We start from the raw sequence: 20,898 nt of genomic DNA on the forward strand, positions 1-20,898 counted from the left end.
AGACCCGCAGACATAGAACACGGACTTGTGATTGCCAAGGGAGAGGGGTTGTACGGGAGGGAAGAACTGGGAGTTTGGCATTAGCAGAGGCAAATTCGTATATGTAGGATGGATAACCAGCAAGATCCTACCACATACCACAGGAAACTATATTCAACTATATAAGCCTATAAGGGAAAAGAATATACATATATGTATAACTGAATCACTTTGCTGTACAGCAGAAACTAACACAACACTATAAATCAACTGTATTTTAATTAAAAGAATGACAAAGACTACTTTTAATTTAAAATAGAAAGCAGGGAGTTTTCTGTCGTGGCGCAGCGGAAGCGAATCCAACTAGGAACCATGAGGCTGCGTGTTCCACCCCATCCTCGCTCAGCAGGTTAGGGATCTGCATTGCCATGAGCTGTGGTGTGGGTTGCAGACGCGGCTCGGATCTGGCATTGCTTGGCTGTGGCACAGGCCAGCGGCAACAGCTCCGATTGGACCTGTAGCCTGGGAAACTCCATATGCCCTGGGTTCGGCCCTCAAAAGACAAAAGACAAAAAAAAAATAATAAAATAGGAAGCAAATTAATAATTTCACCACACTTAGATAGCCTTACTGTGGTTCTCTTTCACATGTATGCATGTTTTATATGGAGTAATTCATCTTAGATGTAATTTTTTAAAAACCCCTCTAGTGCGGGGTCGGCAGATTGTGGCCCACCATCTGTTTGTAAATAAAGTTTAGTCAGAACACAGCCACACTCATTCAGAGACGTCATGTCTGTGACTACTGCTTTTGTGCCCCTAATAGCACAGTTGAGAAGCAACCCCAGAGACTGGCCCGCAAAGACTAAAATATTTACTAACAAACACTTGATGGAAAATGCTGGCCAGCCACTGCTCTAGAGTAAGCCTTTGACTCAAAAGATGGATATTTCCATTTAAGTCATGATATATGAGAGTTTCCCACCATGAGCCATGTCGATACTGCAGAGAGTCTTGCCAGGCTGGCCACACAAGCTGCTCACTGCACGATTCTAACCACGTCACACAGACCCATGTGCAGCCTGTCTTAGCATGTTATGTGTCTGCTGTGGAGATGTCGGGGTTTTGTTTGGAATTTTTACTGATGGATGTGTGACTAGCTGGACAATGAAGAGGAAACTCTTCCTTTTGTCACTCCTCCGTCTGGTTAGATGGAATTCAAAGGAAATTAGGAGTTCCCTGGTGGCTCAGTGGGTTAAGGATGCAGTGTTTTCACTGCAGTGGCTTGGGTTGCTGCTGTGTCACAGGTTCCATCCCTGGCCCAGGAACTTCTACATGTCATAGGTGTGATGAAAAATGAAGGAAGGAAGGAAGGAAGAAAATTTAAAAAAAAAAAAAAAAAAGAACTCCCACAAGACTGAAGGAAGGAAAGACTGATCGGTTTCAGGGTTCCTGCCATTGAATGTGATCCCAGGAAGTCCCCCGACTCCTGTCACATGATGATGGGTGTGCAGAAGAACGGGAGCAGGCCACCTGGAAGCCACGTGTAACAGGACTGCCACGTCCTTTCCCTGTACTGTTTACAGACATCTCCCTTTGACTTCAGGAAGACATATTTCGTCCTTAACACATGGTGCTATCGGCCTTTTCTGAAATCCCTCTTGAGTTTTGGACAGTGAGTGCCGGCACTGCCCTCACGCCATCTAGATCTTCTCAAAGTTCGTGACAGCTTTGGGGAGAAAAGAAGGCCCTTTCTCAGGACAGGGATCCAGGCCAAGGGGTGGGTGGGGGGGGGGGTAGGGAGGCTCTGTGTCCAGCCCCAGAAACTCTCTGTGGTCAGGGAAAAATCAAAGTTCCAGGGCTGGCATCTCCAGGTCCCTGGGGTGGGGCATTCAGTGCCTGGCCCGCTCCCCATAGAAGGCACTGGGCTCTCCCTCAGGCCTTCCAAATACTGCTCTTTTTAAAAATTTTGTTGCAGTGTTGTTGATTTATAGTGTTGTTAGTTTCTGCTGTACAGAAAAGTGATTTAGTTGTACATCCAAATATTCTTTTTCATATTCTTCTCCCTTACAGGTTTATAATATAGTTGAATATCGTTCACTTGTTGTTTATTCACCCTGTATATACTAATTTGCATGCTAATCCAAAACTCCCAATCCTTCCCTCCCCACACTCCCTTCTCCTTGGCAATGACATTCTCTATGTCTGTGAGTCTATTTCTGTTTCATAGATAGGTTCCTTTGTGTCATATTTCAGATTCCAGATATAAGTGATATCATATGGTTTTTGTCTTTCTCTTTCTGACCTACTTCACCTAATATGACAATCTCTAGGTCCATCCATGTTGCTGCACATGACATTATTTCATTTTTTTGTGTGCGGCTAATATTCCATTGTATATATGTACCAAATCTTCTTTATCCATTCATCCATCAGTGGACACTTAGGTTACTTCCATGTCTTGGCTACTGTGAACAGTGCTGCAGTGAACATTGGGATGCATGTATCTTTTTTTTTTTTTTTTTAAGGGCTGCACCTGTGGCATATGGAGGTTCCCAGACTAGGGGGTCAAATCGGAGCTATAGCTGCCAGCCTACACCACAGCCACAGCAACTCAGGATCTGAGCCACGTCTGTGACCTACACCACAGCTCATGGCAATGCCAGATCCTTAACCCACTGAATGAGGCCAGGGACTGAACCTGCAATCTCATGGTTCCTAGTAGGATTTGTTTCCGCTGCGCTACAGTGGGAACTCCTGCATGTATATTTTTGAATTATAGTTTTGTCTGGGCATATGTCCAGGAGTGGGATTGCTGGATCATATAGCAACTTATTTTTAGTTTTTTAAGGAATCTCCACCCTGTCCTCCATAGTGGTTGCACCAGTTTACATTTCTACCAATAATGTAAGAGGGTTCCCTTTTCTCTGTACCCTCTCCAGCATTTGTTACTTGTAGACTTTTTAATGATGGTCATTCTGACTGGTTTGAGGTTGTACCTCATTGTAGTTTTGAATTGCATTTCTCTAATCATTAGCAATTATGAGCATCTTTTCATGTGGCTATTGTCCCTCGGTTGAGATTTGGCTTCTTGATGTTTTCAAGGCCAATACGAAGGTGTCCTTCAATGAAAGGACAAATGTGGAAGGGTTAGCTTAGCCCCTCATGGGAAAGTGTTGCAGAGGTGTGGGTGGTTTCACCTCTGAAGGCTTGTTTTTCCCATAGCTGGGTTCTGGTCCCAGCTTGGGTCCTAAGTGGCTGTGTCGTGGGCTCCTGCATTCCTGCCTGCTGGCTTCCTCCTCTGAAGGATATGGTCCCTGGCTCCACGGCCCTCCGTGACAGAGTGAGAAAGCATGGCCAAGTGGAAAGGCAAGGGAGGGCATTTCACGTGTATGGAGCTGGGGAATCCACTTGAAAAGCAGAGCTTCCAGGTTCAGGGTACCAACCCTAGATATTTCTGGCCCCAGAACATCATTCAGCCCTTCTTGACCAACAGAAGCTGCATTCACATAAGTGTATGTGAGCTCCCCGCCCCTCAGCAGCTCGTGTGTGGGTGTCCTGGGACCCGTCACAGCTAGTGGTGGATAGTTTACCAAATAATATCCTGCCATCTCTGTAGACCCAGGCCCCAGCAGATGTTTGGAACGTGACAAGTCTCACAACTCAGCTCCAGAGGAAAGGCGTTGTGCCATTGGACCAGCAAAGCAAAGGGCAGGACCGCTGGAGATGTGTCGAGGGCCCCGAAAGCCTGCTGTGGGTGCCAGGCACTCTGAGAGCTGGGTCTGGGTCTGGGAACCAGCAGCTGGCATGTGGCTGGAGGGATAGGAAGTGGGTGGGCTCCAGCTCTCGCACGTACACCTGCATAGGCCAGAGCCATAGGCATGTCCACTCAGCAGGTGTTTACTGTGACAGCACACTTGTGACAATGATGGTACCAGATGGCCCACACCTGGCATGGTGAGTGCTTGAGGTTGAATTTCGTTCTTTCTGGGGGCAGCCGGGCCTCAGGTGTGGGTCTGAGCCAAGCAGAACCTCACCAAGTGATCTCGGCTCCCACAGGGACAGCTCATAAATGGCCATAATGAGCTCCCCTGCCTGGTGCCCCAGACTCCAGGACTAGTGTCCCCAGACTAAGGGCCTCAGGGAGGAAAGCCAGAGGTAGGAGGTTGGGGGGGCTCTTTGTCAGGCACCTGCTGGCCCCGTCAGTTCTTCCTGCCCACAGCCAACAAGAAGACAAAGTCCCAGCTCAGCTGGCACAGGGACTTGAAAACTACAATGATACCAGTTTCTAAGGTGGAACAGGGCATCATCCTCTGAAGCCAAGATAAGAGACTCTCAGACCACAGCTGGGCCTGGGCTTGGGACCCATTGCAAGGACTATGGTCTCAGAGCCTGGGACGAGGCGGGGAACGTGGGGCTTAGAACATCAATCTCCAGGGCACCTGCTGGTCCCCACCACTGAAAGCAGCCATTATGCAGTCACCATGGTGCCCTGCCTCATGCCTGGGATGGAGACCAACAGGTACAGTCATCGCAGGCCCCAAGAGTCTTATCCTTGCATCTGAGGAACAAGATAAAATGTGGATGCAGCACAGGGCTGCTCCTCCTTTTGCTTGGCCCAGCGTGTCTCACCTGGGTGTCCAAGCTCTGATGGCTTAAAAATTTCAGGAGGCATCCTTGAAACCTCTCCTCTGAGGGTCTTCCCTGTGTTCAAACTACCTTGGCAAAGAACCCACGGCTTTCTCACTGCTCTTTCTGTCTTTTAGCCTCTCCTTACGTGTGGATGCTGAGGTTGGCCGGAATTCAATTGTGTCCTGCAGGCTGGGTTGCCTGTGGGCAGAGGGCAGGGCTTGCTTGCAGTGGGAAGGTTGGGGCTGGAGGGATTGGTTAGATATGGCAAGCTGAGCGGAGAAGACTCTATCAGCACATTATAGGGCTTTTTAAATAACAGTTATGCGTACTTGCTTGGCAACATCCACAAACGATTGGTGCTCACCTGCTTTCTCCACAGGTAGAATGTTAGTCTTCCACCCCTAGGACTCCTGGCCTGGAAGCTTGCAGGAAGCCCCCGCCCCCCAACCACGGCATGGCACGGGTGGCCTCCCATTACCACAGCCTCAAATGGGTCCGCAAAATGTAAATCTGGGTTGGGTCTGTGCCCCAGGGTCACACCAGCACCTCAGGCACTTCCAGGGCACATGCCCAGTCTATGCCCTTTTCAGAGACAACACTTAACCCTCCCCATGTTCTGCGCCTTGATGCAGGAGGGCACTGGAGAAGGGCCATCCCCAGGGGCTGGTTGCAGCTGGTGAAATGTGGCTAAGGCAGGTTAGTAGAGTGAATGGTGGGACTTCCAAAAAGGACACTGGCCAAAAAGGGTGCTAATCAGGGAAGATGCATCTCTCAGAGAGGTCTGGGCAGTGGTACCCAATGCCAGAGTTTGCTTGGGATCAAAAGGCAATACTTACCTGGTGACTCGGAGACCTTCAGAATGAGAGAAGGTGAGGGAGGTGTGCCTTGCTTCCTGAGTTGTATCCACCTATTTTTACTTTTAAAAAAATATCAGTATAGAAGATAATTATTTAAATCATTTTTTTCCCTCCTAAATATAAACATCCTGAGAGCCTCCATGGCACATCCAGGGCCACTTGGAGGTCAGGGAACCCTGACTTTGTCCCAGTTCTGTCCTTGGAGGTTCCTGCTCAGCTGACCCAGAGAGCAGTGTCCTACAGCTTCGAAAGAGCCAACTGGTCACAGACGGAGAGGGTGATGCTGATGGGAACACGGGGCTTAGACAGCAATGCTGAGGCTGAGACCAGGGCCCACAGAGCATCCCACCAGAGTCTTCAATTTATTGACTAGAAACAGACTCAACACACTCAGAATGTGATGTTTGGGGAAAAAAAAGTTTTTGCAAAAGCAGCTTGAAACTTCATTTCTTGCCACTTAGAAACAACACCCATGTTTATAAAAAATAGAGCCATTTGGGATGTTGGTAGTGTCAGAGTGAATAACCCCACACTGTGTTCTCTCTGAAAACCAAGTGGATTCAAAGTGGGTGGAAATCTGAGGCATTAGTTTACCCTGGAGGATGGGGCAGTGGGAACAGTGCCCAAGTGGGCAGGTTTCTATCACCAACATTGTGTAGAATTGCAGGGCCTGGTGAAGGGACAAAGAGATTGACTCTGAAGGGGTTTTTTTAAGTTTTATTGAAGTATAGTTGATTTACAATGCTGTGATATTTTCTGCTGTACGACAAAGTGATTCAGTTATACATATATACATAGCCATTTTTTTCAGATTCTTTTTCCATATGGATTATTATAGAATATTGGGTACAGTTCTCTGTGATATACAGCAGGTCTCTGTTGACCATCCATTCCATAGACAAGAGCATACCTATGCCAATCCCAGACCCTCAGTCCATCCCTCCCACTCCCGTCCCCTTTGATTTTGAAGTCTGTGAGTCTGTTTCTGTTTTGTAAATAAATTCATTTGTATCATTTTTTTAATGTTCTACATATAAGCGATACCACATGTTGTGTTTCACTGTCTGACTTCCTTCACTTAGTATGATCATTTTTAGATCCATCCATGTTGCTATAAATGGCATTGTTTCATTCTTTTTTGGCTGAGTAATATTCATATTTATATAATGTTCATTCCCACTGATAGGAGGGTTCCCTTTTCTCCACACCCTCTCCAGCGTTTAATGTTTGTAGGCTTTTCGATGATGGCCATTCTGACTGGTGTGAGGTGATACTCATTATGGTTTTGGTTTGCATTTCTCTAATAATTAGCAATGTTGAGCATCTTTTCATGTGTTTTTTGACCATCTGTATGTCTTCTTTGGAGAAATGTCTGCTTAGATCTTCTGCTCATTTTTGATTGGGTTGGAGTTTTTTTATATTGAGCTGCATGAGTTGTTTATATATTTTGGAGATTAATCCCTTGTCGATCACTTCATTTGCAAATATTTCCTCCCATTCTGTGGGTTATCTTTTCATTTTGTTTATGGTTTCCTTTGCTGTGCAAAACCTTTTAAGTTTAATTAGGTCACATTTGTTTATTTTTGTTTTTATTGCCATTACTTTAGGAGGTGGATCCAAAAAAGATAATGCTGAGATCTATGTCTGAGTGTTCTGCCTATGTTTTCCTCTAAGAGTTTTATAGTATCCAGTGTTACATTTAGGTCTTTAATCCATTTTGAGTTTATTTTTGTATATGGTGTTAGAGAGTGTTCTAATTTCATTCTTTTACATGAGGCTGTCCAGTTTTACCAGTACCACTTATTGAAGAGACTGTCTTTTCTCCATTGTATATTCTTCCTCCTTTGTCATAGATTAGTTGACCATAGGTGCATGTGTTTATCTCGGGGATTTCTATCCTATTCTATTGATCCATATTTCTGTTTTTGTGCCAGTACTATGCTGTTTTGATGACTATAGCTTTGTAGTTAAGTCTGAAGTCAGGGAGCCTGATTCCTCCAGCTCTGTATTTCTTTCTTGGGATTGCTTTGGCTATTTGGGGTCTTTTGTATTTCCATACAAATAAAATAATTTTTTCTTCTAGTTCTTGAAAAATGCTGTTGGTAATTTGGCAGGGAGTGCATTGAATCTGAACATTGCCTTGGGTAGTATAGTCATTTTGACGATATCGATTCCTCCAATCCAAGAGCACCTTTCCATTTGTTCATGTCATCTTTGATTTCTTTCAACAGCATCTTTTACTTTTCAGAGTACAGGTCTTTTGCCTCTTTAGGTAGGTTTATTCCTAGGTTTTTTGTTTGTTTGTTTGTTTGGGGGGTTTTTTGGTCATTTTAGGGTGGCATATGGAAGTTCCCAGGCTAGGGGTGGAATCAGAGCTGCAGCTGCCAGTCTACAGCACAGCCACAGCAAAGCCAGATCCAAGCCATGTCTGCAACCTATACCATAGCTCACAGTAACACAGGATCCTTAACCCACTGAGCTAGGCAAGAGATCAAACCTGGGTCCTTATGGATGCTAGTCAGATTCATTTCCACTGAACCACGACAGGAACTCCCTGTGTTACCTTACTGATCCATTTGAGCTGCTGTAACAAAATATCATAGATCAGGGGGCTGAAACAGCAAGTTTTAAACAGCAGATCTAGTGTCCAGTGAGAGCCCTCTTTCTGGTTTGCAAATGGATGCCTTCTTGTGTGCTCACATGGCAGAGAGAGAGAAAGCAAACTCTCCTGTCTCTTCTTATAAGGGCACTAATCTCATTCATGAGGGCTCCACTCTCATGATCTTATCATCTTCTAAGGACCCCACCTCCTAACACCATCATATTAGGGGTACACTTCATCTTATGAATGTGGGGGTGGGGAGGCACAAATATTCAGTCCATAACAAATTTATTCCGTAGACCATTCACCCAACCAAAGGTCATTCCACATATAAACCTTTTTTTAAGGTATCATCCTCGGGGGGTTTTCATTAAAATATAGTTGATTTACAATGTTGTGTTAGTTTTAGGTGTACAGTGAAGTGATTCAGTTATACATATATACATGTATATGTATAACTGAAATATATATATATATATATATTCAGGGTTTTTTGCTTTCTCTTCCATTATAGGTTATTACAAGATATTGAGTAAAGTTCCCTATGCAATGCAGTAGGACCTTGTTGGTTATCTATTTTATATCTAGTATTATGTATATTTTAATCCTAAATGCCTAATTTATCTCTCTCTCCTCCCATATATAAACTTTACCAAGGGAATTTGTGTCCACCCCGTGGTCTTGATGCTCTGCTTGGCCCCATTGTCGGGGGCTGGGCTCTGCCTTCGGTGCAGGATAGCTCCCCTAAGCTGACACAGCCCCTTTCATTCATACAGGAGCTTCAGGGTCACATCTCCCCCCGTCATCCTCTCTTTTCTGGTAGGCTACTTCATCCTGAGCTCCTCTTTCTTAAAACTCATGACTGAAGAGCCACAAGCAATGGCAGACACATCCAAGGATCTGCACTGACCCTGTTCTTCCTGGCTTTGCAACCTTGGTAGGCTGGGCGCTGAATCCACAGCAATGGCTAGCAACCATTTGCTTGAGCATCTGGGGCTCCACATGTGCCCCAGAGCAGTGGGAATCTCACTCCAGTGCCCCCTTCCTTCACAATGCCACACTTAGGAACCAGATTACCTATCAGGAAGATTCTGGCTACGTGTAAGAGAAAACAACTCAAACAACACAAAGACAAAGGGAGTTTGGAGTCTCATGTAAGGAGAAATCTGATGGTCAGAGGTTGGTAAACTTGGGGGCTTAACACTGTCATTGGAAGCCCGAACCCTGTCTGTCTGTCCACCTTCCTTGACTTGCTGCCTCCTGTCCCATAGTTGTTCCTCATGGGTTAGGATGACTGAGGTCTCTCCAAGCATCCTGTCCTCACAGAAAACACAGGGAGATCAGAAGAGAGGCTGGCCCTTCCTTGGGTCTCCTTCAGCTGCCTTCCTCTCACATCTCACTATGCAGGTTTTGTTGCAAGTATTGCCTCAAAAGTCACAAACAAGAGGAAAATGAGTTAACCTCAAGAGTCTCAGAGCCAGCCTGACACACCTCAGAGCCTGGGGGGTGGGATCTGCTGTGAATGCAAAGGGTGGACACCAGTACTGACCACTCCCCTCAACCAGTGGCCTCAAAAATTCCTACCTCACCCAAGACTTTTCCAAGCTGCCTCTCCTATAGCAAAATGCTCTTAAGGGGTTCTTACCACATCTTACTCCCCTTCTACTTTTTCTAAAAAAGATCCCTATATATTATCTGCCTTGCCTTTTTTCCCCACTAAATCCTGGGGTTTCCGGAGATCATCCCCAGCTCTGCTTCCTCTTTTGTTCCCCCAATACTCCAGAGGTTGAGGGGTTTCAGTGTGAACCCCGTTCCTGTGCTTCTTCCCACTCACAGGGTTTTACACTGGGATTGGCTGGTGGGCTTTAGAGAGACATGGATACCACTGAAATTATGTGCCATGGCTTTGTACCTTACAGTTTCATGAAGCCAATTCTCATAGAGTGAGTCAGATTTTTTCCTAGGGGCAGAAGAATGCTGGGTTTCTGTCCAGCCAGGGACTCTGGGTCAGGCTGCCATAGGTCATTCTCAGGCACTGGGGACAGAAGAAGGATGGTGACAATGACCACCTTTGGGGGACTCTGTCTTCATTGGGCACATTCTGAACAGATGTCCTGTCCTTCTCATCTTTGTGTCTCCTCCCCAAGACAGGCAATTAATAAATGCTGAATGAATGAACAAGATTAGATGCTCACAGTCTACTAATTTCAGATGATTCAGAAAAAGGCAAGGTGACATAGTAGTGGGGAAAAAAGTGCACACTGGGGAATCAGCATACCTGCCTTTCAATCACAGCTGCAGCCTTGACTCGAGCAAAGGCACTTATATGCCAGAGCTTCATTCCCTCATCTGTCACATTGGAGCAAAAAACCTGTAACTGGTCTAAGACTTGTAAGGAGTGAGTGTAGAGCTCCTGACACAATGCCTGGTGTTGACAGAGGGTTAGTCACAGAGATTCATGGAATAGAAGAGGGAACCCAGAAACAACCCCATACAAATGTGCTCAGATGATGTTTGACAGAGAAGCAACATAAATTTAATGGAGGTAGGGATGGTCTTTTCAACAAATGGGTGATGAAGCAAATGGACATCCAAAAGCAAAAAACTGAACCTAAACCCAAACCTCACTTATACAAAAAGTAACTCAACATGAATCTTAAAATAAATGTAAAATGCACAACTATGGACCGTGGAGTAGGCTGAGTTCTTATCTGTGTATCCTATTTGTTTGGTGTCTCTGAAGATCCTTCCCTAATAGAACCATTAATCTGTTCTCCATCTTTATAATTTTGTCATTTTAAGCATGCTACATAACTGGACTCATACAGAACACAGTCTTTTGCGATTGGCATGATCTAGAAAAGGAAAAAGCAATAAATTGGACTTCTGCTCTACAAAGAAGGAAGGGAGGGAGAAAGGAAGGAAGGAAGGGCAAGTTATAGACTGAGAGAAAATATTTGAAAACCACATATCAACAAAGGATTTGTATCCAAAATATACATAGAACTCTCAAAACTCAATAGCAAAAAAATAAAATAAAATAAAACCCAAACAAGCCAAATAAAAAATAAGAGACAGGAACAGACATTTTACCAAAGAGGAGATGCAGATGATAAATAAACACATGAAAAAGATGGTCAATATTAGAACCACAGTGGAGTTCCCGTCGTGGCGCAGCAGAAACAAATCTGACTAGGAACCATGAGGTTGTGGGTTCAATCCCTGGCCTTGCTCAGTGGGTTAAGGATCTGGTGTTGCCTTGAGCTGTGGTGTAGGTCTCAGACATGGCTTGGATCTGGTGTTGCTGTGGCTGTGGTAGGCTGGTAGCTGTAGCTCCAATTAGACCCCTAGCCTAGGAACCTCCATATGCGGTGAGTGCAGCCCTAAAAAGCAAATATATATATATATATATATATATATATATATTAGAACCACAATGAGATCTCACTACACACCTATCAGAATGACTAAAAATCTTAAAAACTGACAATACCAAATGCTGGAGAGGATGTGGAGTAACCAGATCGCTCCTACATGGCTGGTGGGAATGTAAAATGGTTCAGCCACTCTAGAACACAGTTTAACAGATTCTGGTAAAACTAACCATCACTTACCCTATACCCTAGCAATTGCATTTATTCCAGAGAAATGAAATGTTACGTTCAGACAAAAGCCTGTGCACAAATGTTTATAGCCACTATATTTTTAATAGCCCCAAACTGCAAACAACCCAAATGTCTTTCCTGGGTGCATGGTTCAACATTCTGTGGTGCATCTATGCTGCAGACACCTACTCAGCAGTGAAAATGAATGAATGTGACTCATGTAATTACTTGGGTGTATCTCAAGGGAATTATTCTGAAGGAAAAAAACAGTCCCAAAAGACTGCATTCTGTATGATTCTAGTTATGTGGCATGCTTGAAAGGACAAAATTATAGAGATGGGAAGAAGGTTAATGGTTCTGTTAGTCAGGGATCTCCAGAGAAAGATATGTATATGGAAATTTATGGAGTTCCCTGGCAGCCTAACAGTTAAGGACTTGGAGTTATCACAGTTGTGGCTTGGGTCACTGCTGAGGCTTGGGTTCAGTCCCTGGCCCAGGAACTTCTGCATGCCAAGGGCTTGGCCAAAAAAAAGAGGCTTATTATAGGAATTGGTTCAGTATATGCTTTTTTTTTTTTTTGTCTTTTTTTTTTTTTTTTTTTAAGGGCTGCGCTTGCACCACATGGAAATTCTCAGGCTGGGGGTCAAATAGGAACCACAGCTGCTGGCCTACACCCAAGTTGGAGCAAGGCCAGATCCGAGCCTCGTCTTTGACCTACACTGCAGCTTGCAGCAATGCCAGATCCTTTAATCCACTGAGCGAGGCCAGGGATCGAACTAGAATCCTCATGGATACTAGTCGGATACTTAACCTACTGACCCACAATGGGAACTCCAGGTTCAGCATATACTTCAGTTTTGCTTTTATATCCATTCTGACAATATCATCTATATTAATTATTACATTTTGCCCATTTACATTTAATGCTCTTTTCTATTTGTTCCCTCTGTTTTTTGTTCCTTTTTCCTCTTTTATTGTCTTCATTGGGGTTGAGCTTCTTAATGGTTCCATTTTCTCTCTCCACTATTGATTTATTATTATACCTCTATTTTTAATTATTCTATTTTCCTAAGGTTTACCATAAACATCTTTAATTATGAGACTATTTTCAAATAATATTCTACTTCATGTGTTGTATAAAGATCTTATGACAGTGTATTCCCAACCCCTCCCATCCTCTGTGCTATTTCTATCAAGCACCTTACTTTTAAACATGCTATAAATGCATAATACACTGCTGCCTTCTTTGCCTTACTTCTCCTGTAGAGTAATTAAAAGGAAGAAAACTGAATTTCATTTTCAGAATTATTTGTTCTATTTCTATCACTTTTCATTTCTTTCAGTAAATCCAAATTTCTGCTGGGGGGTTTCCTCCCCTTAAAGAATTTTTTCTAGATGTTTAAAAATTGAAGTATAGTTGATTTACAGTGTTGTGTTCATTTCCACTGTACAGCAAAGTGATTCTGAGATACACACATATAATTTTTACATTTGTTTCCGTTATGGCTTATTTCAGAATGTCGAATATGTTCCCTGTGCTATGCAGTAGGACCTTGTTGGTTATTCATTCCTACATATAATAGTTTGCATCTACTAACCCCAAAGTCCAAGTCCATCCCTCCTCCACCCTCCCTCCCCCTTGACAACCACATATCTGTTCTGTATATCCATGAGTCTGTTTCTGTTTTGTAGATAGGTTCATTTGTGTCATGTTTTAGATTCCACATATAAGTGATATCACATGGTATTTGTCTTTCTCTTTCTGACTTACTTCACTTAGTATGATAACCCCTGTGTCCATCTATGTTGCTGCAAATGGCATTATTTCATACTTTTTTAAGGCTAAGTAGTATTCCACTGTGTGTATATATGTGTCTTTGTGTGCATGTATGGATAAAGAACACACACACACAACCACACTTTCTTTATCCATTCATCTGTACATAGACATTTAGGTTGCTTCCACTTCTTGGCTGTTGTGAATAGTGCTGCTATGAAAGGAATTTTCTTTAACATGTCTTAGTGCAGGTGTACAGATGATGAGTTTTCTCACTTGTGTTTGACAAAGTTTTTCTGTCTATCCTTGATGCTTCAGAGATATTTTTGCTGGACTGGGGGGTAGGGGAGTGGGGTTCATTCATCACTTTTTTTTTTTTTTGTCTTTTTAGAGCCACCCCCAGGGCATATGGAAGTTCCCACGCTAGGAGTCGAATCACAGCTGTAGCTGCTGGCCTACACCACAGCTACAGCAACACAGGATCAGAGCTGCACCTGCAATCTACACTACAGCTCATGGCAATGCTGGATCCTAACCCAATGAGCAAGGCTAGGGATCAAACCCCATCCTCGTGGATACTAGTCGGGTTCATTACCATGAGCCACAACGGGAACTCTTCATTCAGCACTTTAGAGATGTCACTCCATTGACCTCTGTCTTACCTGTTTTATCATGAGAAGTCTGCTTTAATTCTTACACTTGTTTCTCCTTATGTCACGTGTCCTTTTCCTCTTTGACTGCCTTCAAGATTTTCACTGTCTTTGGTTTTTAGCAATATGAATATGGCTATATATTGGATTTGTTGTTGTTTTTCCCGCTTGGCTTTTTTCTTATCCTCTTGAATCTGTGGTAGAGTTTGTCATGCATTTTGGAAATATTTAAATAAATAGTGTCAGCCATTATTTATTTAAATATCTTTTCGGCTTTGTTCTGTCTTTTCCTTCTGGGATTAGACTTACACAGATCTGAGGCTCTCTGATATTGCCCCATAGAACACAGAATTGGGTGTTCTTTTCTGTCCCACCGCCACCCCCACACACACTTTTTCTCTTTGTGTTTCAATTTGGGTAATTTCTATTGACCTGTCTTACTGTTCACAGATTCTTTCCTTGGCTATGCAAAGTCTACTGATCAGCCCCTTAAGTCACTCTTTATCTTTATTATAGTTTTATTTATAGCATTTCTTTTTTTCTTTTTTTTTTTTCTTTTTAGGGCCACACCCACGGCATATGGAGGTTCCCAGGCTGGGGATTGAATTGGAGCTGTAACTGCTGGCCTACACCACAGCCACAGCAACATCAGATCTGAGCCACATCTGTGACCTACACCACAGCTCATGGCAACACCAGATCCTTAACCCACTGAGTGAGGCCAAGGATCGAACCTGCAACCTCATGATTCCTAGTTGGATTTTCTTCTGCCGCACCACTCTGGGAACTCCCCTAGCATTTCAACTTGAGTCTTTCCTATAGATTTTTTCCTCTGCTAATTTTTCTTTTTTTTTTTTTTTGTCTTTTGTCTTTTTAGGACCGCACCATGGCATATGGAGGTTCCCAGGCTAGGGGTCTAATCTGAGCTGTTGCTACCGGACTACACCAGAGACACAGCAACATCAGATCCAAGCCGCATCTGCGACCTACACCACATCTCACAGTAACGCCAGATCCTTAACCCACTGAACGAGGCCAGGGATCAAACCCACAACCTCATGGTTCCTAGTTGGATTCATTTCCGCTGCACCATGACAGGAACTCCTCTCTGCTAAAATTAACCATCAGAGTCTTCTCCACCATTAACCATTAGAGTCTTCAACTTAATTATTTTAAATTCCATGTCTGATAGTTTCAATACCTGTGTCATATCTATCTTTTTCTGTCACCTGTTTTGTCTCTTGTCAATATGTTGGTTTTCTCATGTCATCTCTTATGCCAAAAATATTTTGTTGAAAGCCAGCTATCTTGAGTAGGACAATAAAGACTAAGGCATATTGTTTGGATGCTTGGAATTGGGCAAACCTCTTTTTGCTACATGGGGTTTCGATCAGTCTGGTCAGGATCTGGTGCCACTCTAGTTACACCTTGTGTTTATGGTGGGGCTGGTTACTTCTCACTGTCTAATGCACTCTTTGTGCTGTGCCTCATCTTGGTGAGATTCTCTTTCCATGTTCTTGCCCCTTTTCTAGCAGTGGACTGCTGTTACTCATAGCTTGTTAGCCTTGGAGCAGGAGGGAGGGCCTGAAACTGTAATGTTTCTGTAATTCTGATTAAGCCTCTGTCTTCAGCAGGAGGAGGGAGTGACCTCCCATAGCTGTAGTTCTGGGCTCAACACATATTCTTGCCACTCCCCCAGGGGAAAGGAGGTTTATTCCCTATTTCCCACCCCACTATAACCTTTAGTGGGGAAAGCCCCAGTGCCCTTAGATCATTGAGGTGTGTGTTGCCCTGCCCTCTGAAGTTTTTTCCTTAGCACAGGTGGGAAAGGAATATGAAGGACACTTTCTCAGAATTCTTGCCAGTCTTTTTGCTAGCACCAGATCTGCTTCCATGGAGAGGGGTCTGCCTTACATCTGTGGCTCCCAGAGTTCTGTATTCTTTCAACGCTTCCTTTACCAAGTGGTTAACAGTTTTAGCTGAATTCTTCTTAGTGGTGTCCAGCTGAGTCTCCCCTGATTAAGTTTATGTCCATCTCTGCTCAAAGGCACATGTCTTTCCTTAGATTTGGGGCTTGCCAGTTGCCTGTGACTTCAGCTCTTGGGCGGGTTAAAAGATAGTTGTGAACCTGCAGTTTGTCTGGCTTGGTGGCAGTGGTGGGATGTTGCTCTTCCAGCTTTTTACATCCCAAACAGAAACCAGAGATCTCCACTCTGTTTTGGAAAATAAGTACTAAAAACTTTTTGCCGCTTTGGTTACCCTTTGTCCAGGCTAGTTTGAGATGATGCCTGTGTGTTTCCAGGTTAAAAGATAGGAGGAGAGAATTTTTTCAAAGCAGGGGGTGGGGGAGTTAGCAGACTTACTTTAAAAAGCATTTGGGAGTTCCCGTCGTGGTGCAGTGGTTAACGAATCCAACTAGGAACCATGAGGTTGCGGGTTCAGTCACTGCCCTTGCTCAGTGGGTTAACGATCTGGCGTTGCCGTGAGCTGTGGTGTAGGTTGCAGACATGGCTCGGATCCCGCGTTCCTGTGGCTCTGGCGTAGGCCGGCGGCTACAGCTCCGATTCGACCCCTAGCCTGGGAACCTCCATATGCCTCGGGAGCGGCCCAAGAAATAGCAAAAAGACGAAAAAATAAAATAAAATAAAAAGCATTTGCTGTTCTTGACATTTGCCACCAGAGGGCAAGCCGCTGGACCCCTCTCACTGGGTGAGGCCAGGTTTCCAAGAGGTAAAACTGTAAAGTGGGAGGTAGGAACATACAAAATACCTGGAGGGTCTGTTCCCAAGGCTTCCCCAGCCTGTACAGCGGCAGGTGGGGCTCCTGGGTCCTGAGGCCCCGATCCTGACCTGTAGGCCACAGCCGTGCGCTCTGCAGAGATGATTTCGAGGATTCCAAACTTCTGCTTGGTGCCTTGTGGTTGTAGAGGAGGGGCAGGGGTAAGAGGAGCCCATGGAGCCCTGGTCAGCGCAGCTCTTGAGTGTGGGAGCCCTTTGGTGAGGAGGTGAGGCTGCAGAGGCCATGGGGCTACATTACTTTAGTTGGTGTATCTGAAACAAGTAAACCAAAATCATAGTGGCTTCACATGATAGAAGTTTGGTTCACATGCAGATAAAGTCTGAAACAGGTGTTCCCGGTGGGCAGGACTTCTGATGTCTTGTAGGATCACCATCTTCAAAAGGCACCACAGTGGGAAAGGGTGTGGCGGAGATGGCCCACCAAGCCCTAACCACACTGCTCAGCCCTCCCACAGCACTTCTGCTCGTGCCCCCTTTCCTAACACTGAGGGCTGGAAAATCTAGCTGGGCCTGGGCAGACAAACTAAAGGCGCCTCTCTCCCGGGAAGGTGGATGGCAAGACCCCATATCACCCATGTTACACCTACAGATACTGGTCCTAGCAGAGTATTGTTCTAGAACAATGTTTTCCAGGCGTGCTTGATTTTAAGAACCACAGAGGATGCTTATTTAAAATTGATCCTTGGATCCTTCGCATGGACACTCTGGTTTGGCCATCCGCTTGGGGGCCTGGAGTGGGCGCCTTTACCAAACCCTCCAGGGAGCCATGCTGCCCTAGCAAGTGTCTGCAGAGGGCGCCTCTACCCCCTGCCCCTAACCTCGGCGGGAGGCCAGGCCAGCCCTCTCTGTTCTTGTGGTGACTAGTGGAACTATAGGACTGGCTCCTGGGTATTGCCCAAGGGAGGCTGGTCCTGAGCCAGCCCTATAGTTCAGCCCTGGGAAGGGCGGCCTGTGTCATGGCCATGCCATGTAAGCCGCCCCTGACCTCCCAAGCCAGAGCACAGTGCTGCCCAGTCCCCATCCAGATTAAAAGGAAAATCCAGAGCAAAGCTACCTTTCCCTTATATGGGGTGGGGGGGCGGGGCGGGGAGGGGATTATTTGTATCTCTTTAGCAACACTGGAGGGCGGCATTGAGTCAGTGTTTCCAGTTTTCTTATCAGAAAATCAACTATTGATGTTATTCAGTCTTAAATTGTATGTGTGTATTCTTTATTGATTTGTCTTTCTGTTTTTGTCATGGCATACATGCCATGAATCATGGGGGAATGACACCATGGCTAGCACCTGGGGATGGCGAGGGTAGAGGAGTAAGGAGGAGGAGGTCCGGGAAAACTTGGGTGGGAGCAAGGCCCCCTGCATCCTAGAGTGGTGACTGGGGGCTCTCTGTCCCCAATGGTAGGGCTCTGGGCACCAAGGAAATCAGCCTGTGGGAAACCCTGTTTACTCCTTCAGGGCTAGGCAACTTCTGGCCACCAGCACAGGAGCAGGAGAGAGGCGCTCCAGGGCTGGAGACGGGCAAGGATGAGCCTGAAAGAGGGAGGCCCCTGCCCCACTGTCAGCTCCTAGCCCATTTCCCAATCTATAAAGTGGCCCAGCCCCACCTTCTTCTCAAGCTGGTGGGACAACAGCAGAGGCAAGAGCCCCCGGTGGAGGTCCCAACAGTGTCTGCTTGTCACACCTGGAGGTGCACTGGGTCCCTGCCCTGCACCCACTTCTACCATCACCAGCATTTGGGAGGGCGGGCCACTCAGGGCAGCGCTCAGGACAGCACCCACTTCTCTCTCCACCAGCCACTGGAAACAGGAAACAAGGCAGCTCCAGCAAACAAAGCAGCTGACCCAACCAAGCCCTGGGCTATGCTGCTCAGCTGGGACTTGAACCTCAGGAGGGGCCTACAGCCCCCACGAAAAGACTGCTGCTCAGAGGGCGGAAATGGGGCTGCCATATTTCTCCCTACCTCCCAACTGCGAGTCAACCCCATCACTAGGGAACTGATCTCAGCTGGCCCACTGCAACTCCAGAAGCCCCCAGTGGATCCTAGACAAACCTGTAAACACCAACCTCTGCCCCAGCCTTTCAGAGGTGGCCAGGATCCCCAGGGGCAGGGGTGGGTTGCAGTCAGGAGTGGTTTTGATGACTCTGTCCCTTGGTGCAGCGAGGGGCCCATCCTTGCCTTCTCTATCTCTTCCCTCCTCAGAAGGCTCATTGGCTGGCCTCTTTGCCTGAGCTTCCTCAGCCTGCTGTTTACCTTATCACCACCTGACAGCAGGAAGTGTATGTCACCTGTGTACTCTGTCCCCGCCTCCCACCCCCAATACAGGAGGTGAGCTCCCTATGACAAAGGGGTATGGGATGTGGGGGTCCCACACTGTCACAGACTTGCTGAATGAACTCACAAATGAGCAGGGGGGTAGGCAGCCCTCACTCTCTGGGAGGAGATGGGAGGGCCTCGCCCTAAAGCCGCACCCCCACCCCAGGTGAACTAGAAGCAGCAGAAGCAATAATACCGTTTCTTTGTCTGCCGCCAGAGGTGGGTATTTCCGGTCTGACAGACCCAAGTTGAGGACAGGTAGTGTGTCCAACTGCTTTTCAGAATCCACAAAAAGTAGGACATTTTAAAAACTATTAGTAGCAGTTTTAAAATATTACCACCTTGGAGTTCCTGGCTCAGTGGTTAATGAACCCGACTAGTATCTGTGAGGACGTGGGTTCTATCCTTGGCCTTGTTCCCTGGGTTAAGGATCTGGCATTAAGGTGAGCTCTGGTGTAGGCCAGCGAGCTGCAGCTCCGTTTTGAGCCCTAGCCTGGGAACCTCCATATGCTGCGGCCCTAAAAAGACAAAAGAATAAAAATAAAATATGTGGCCCTAAAGCTCCCGCTGGCCCAGATGTCCCCTGTACACCTCCATTCCGTTTCCTTAATCACGGAGCCTCCTGGTCTTGGGGCCCATTTCCTGCCCTTTCTCGGGGCTGCGGGAGCACTGACCTCCGTCCTGGCCGGTGGACCACCTGGCACTGGCCTCCCTCTTTTGCGTTCAGCCGTAATCCCCCTGACGGATTCGGAGCACAAGCTGCTGCCTCTGCACTTTGCTGTGGACCCCGGCAAGGACTGGGAATGGGGGAAAGACGACAACGATAACGCCAGGCTGGCACAGTAAGACCCTACCCCTGTGTCCCCCTCCCCCACGCCCTACGGAGCGGGCTGTCGCTGGGCTCCCCGGGGAGGGGCTGGGCGCAGCGCCCCGGCTCCTCTGGAGACGGTCGGCGGGCGGGGCGAGCCGGGACGCGTCTCATTTGGTGTTCCTCTCTCTAGCCTGATCCTGTCGCTGGAAGCCAAGCTAAACCTTCTGCATAGCTACATGAATGTGACGTGGATCCGGATCCCCTCGGAGACCCGGGTAAGCTAGGCGTGCGACGGGAAGAAGCGGCAGGCGGGGCGGCGGCTGCTCATTCTGCTCCGGCAGGAAGGCGGGGGTGCATCCTCCCCAACGCTGACCGCCCAGGTTCCGACTGGAACGCGCGCCTGTCTGCGCGTGCGCCTGCGTGTCTGGCCATAGCAGCGCTCAGGCTAGGTTGTGTGTCTGTGTGTGTGTTTTATTTTTTTGAGGTCCCCTTATCTTCGACAGAAGGAGCGGAATAAACACGCCCACTCAGAAAACAAACCGTAGGCAAGTCGCAACACAAAACTCTGCCCAGCTCGGAACACGATGTGCTGCCACGGAGCGGAATTAATTATAAAAGTGTGTGGGTCCTCGGAAAAGGCAGAGAACCGAGGGCGCGATTCCTTGGCACCCCCCCCTTCCCCTCACTTTCCCTCCCCTCCGAAAAGGCGGTGACAAGGGGGGCTGCCTGCCCCACTTGGCCCCCTCCCCCAGGGAGAACCCATGCTGTCCTCGCCTCCAGATACTAAGACGGATTCGCTTTAAGTATCTGATATTTTTGTGGTCTCAGTGATGGTCTCCCCAAAAGAGATGTTTAAAAGAAAAGCTTATAAGTGAA

General features: G+C 46.5%; 1 protein-coding gene across 3 annotated transcripts in view; it reads left to right on the top strand.

The window, feature by feature from the left end:
* The window catches only part of OTUD7A (OTU deubiquitinase 7A), a 317,129-nt gene that overhangs the window by 286,228 nt on the left and 10,003 nt on the right, over nucleotides 1-20,898 (top strand). For all 3 annotated transcript variants that reach the window (XM_021098704.1, XM_021098720.1, XM_021098709.1), the window contains 2 exons: nucleotides 19,939-20,053; nucleotides 20,213-20,297. In XM_021098704.1, the coding sequence (XP_020954363.1) occupies nucleotides 19,939-20,053; nucleotides 20,213-20,297 (200 nt within the window). The remainder of the gene's footprint in view (nucleotides 1-19,938; nucleotides 20,054-20,212; nucleotides 20,298-20,898) is intronic.

This window comes from Sus scrofa, chromosome 1 (genome assembly GCF_000003025.6).
Source record: "Sus scrofa isolate TJ Tabasco breed Duroc chromosome 1, Sscrofa11.1, whole genome shotgun sequence".
Lineage (NCBI taxonomy): Eukaryota > Metazoa > Chordata > Mammalia > Artiodactyla > Suidae > Sus > Sus scrofa.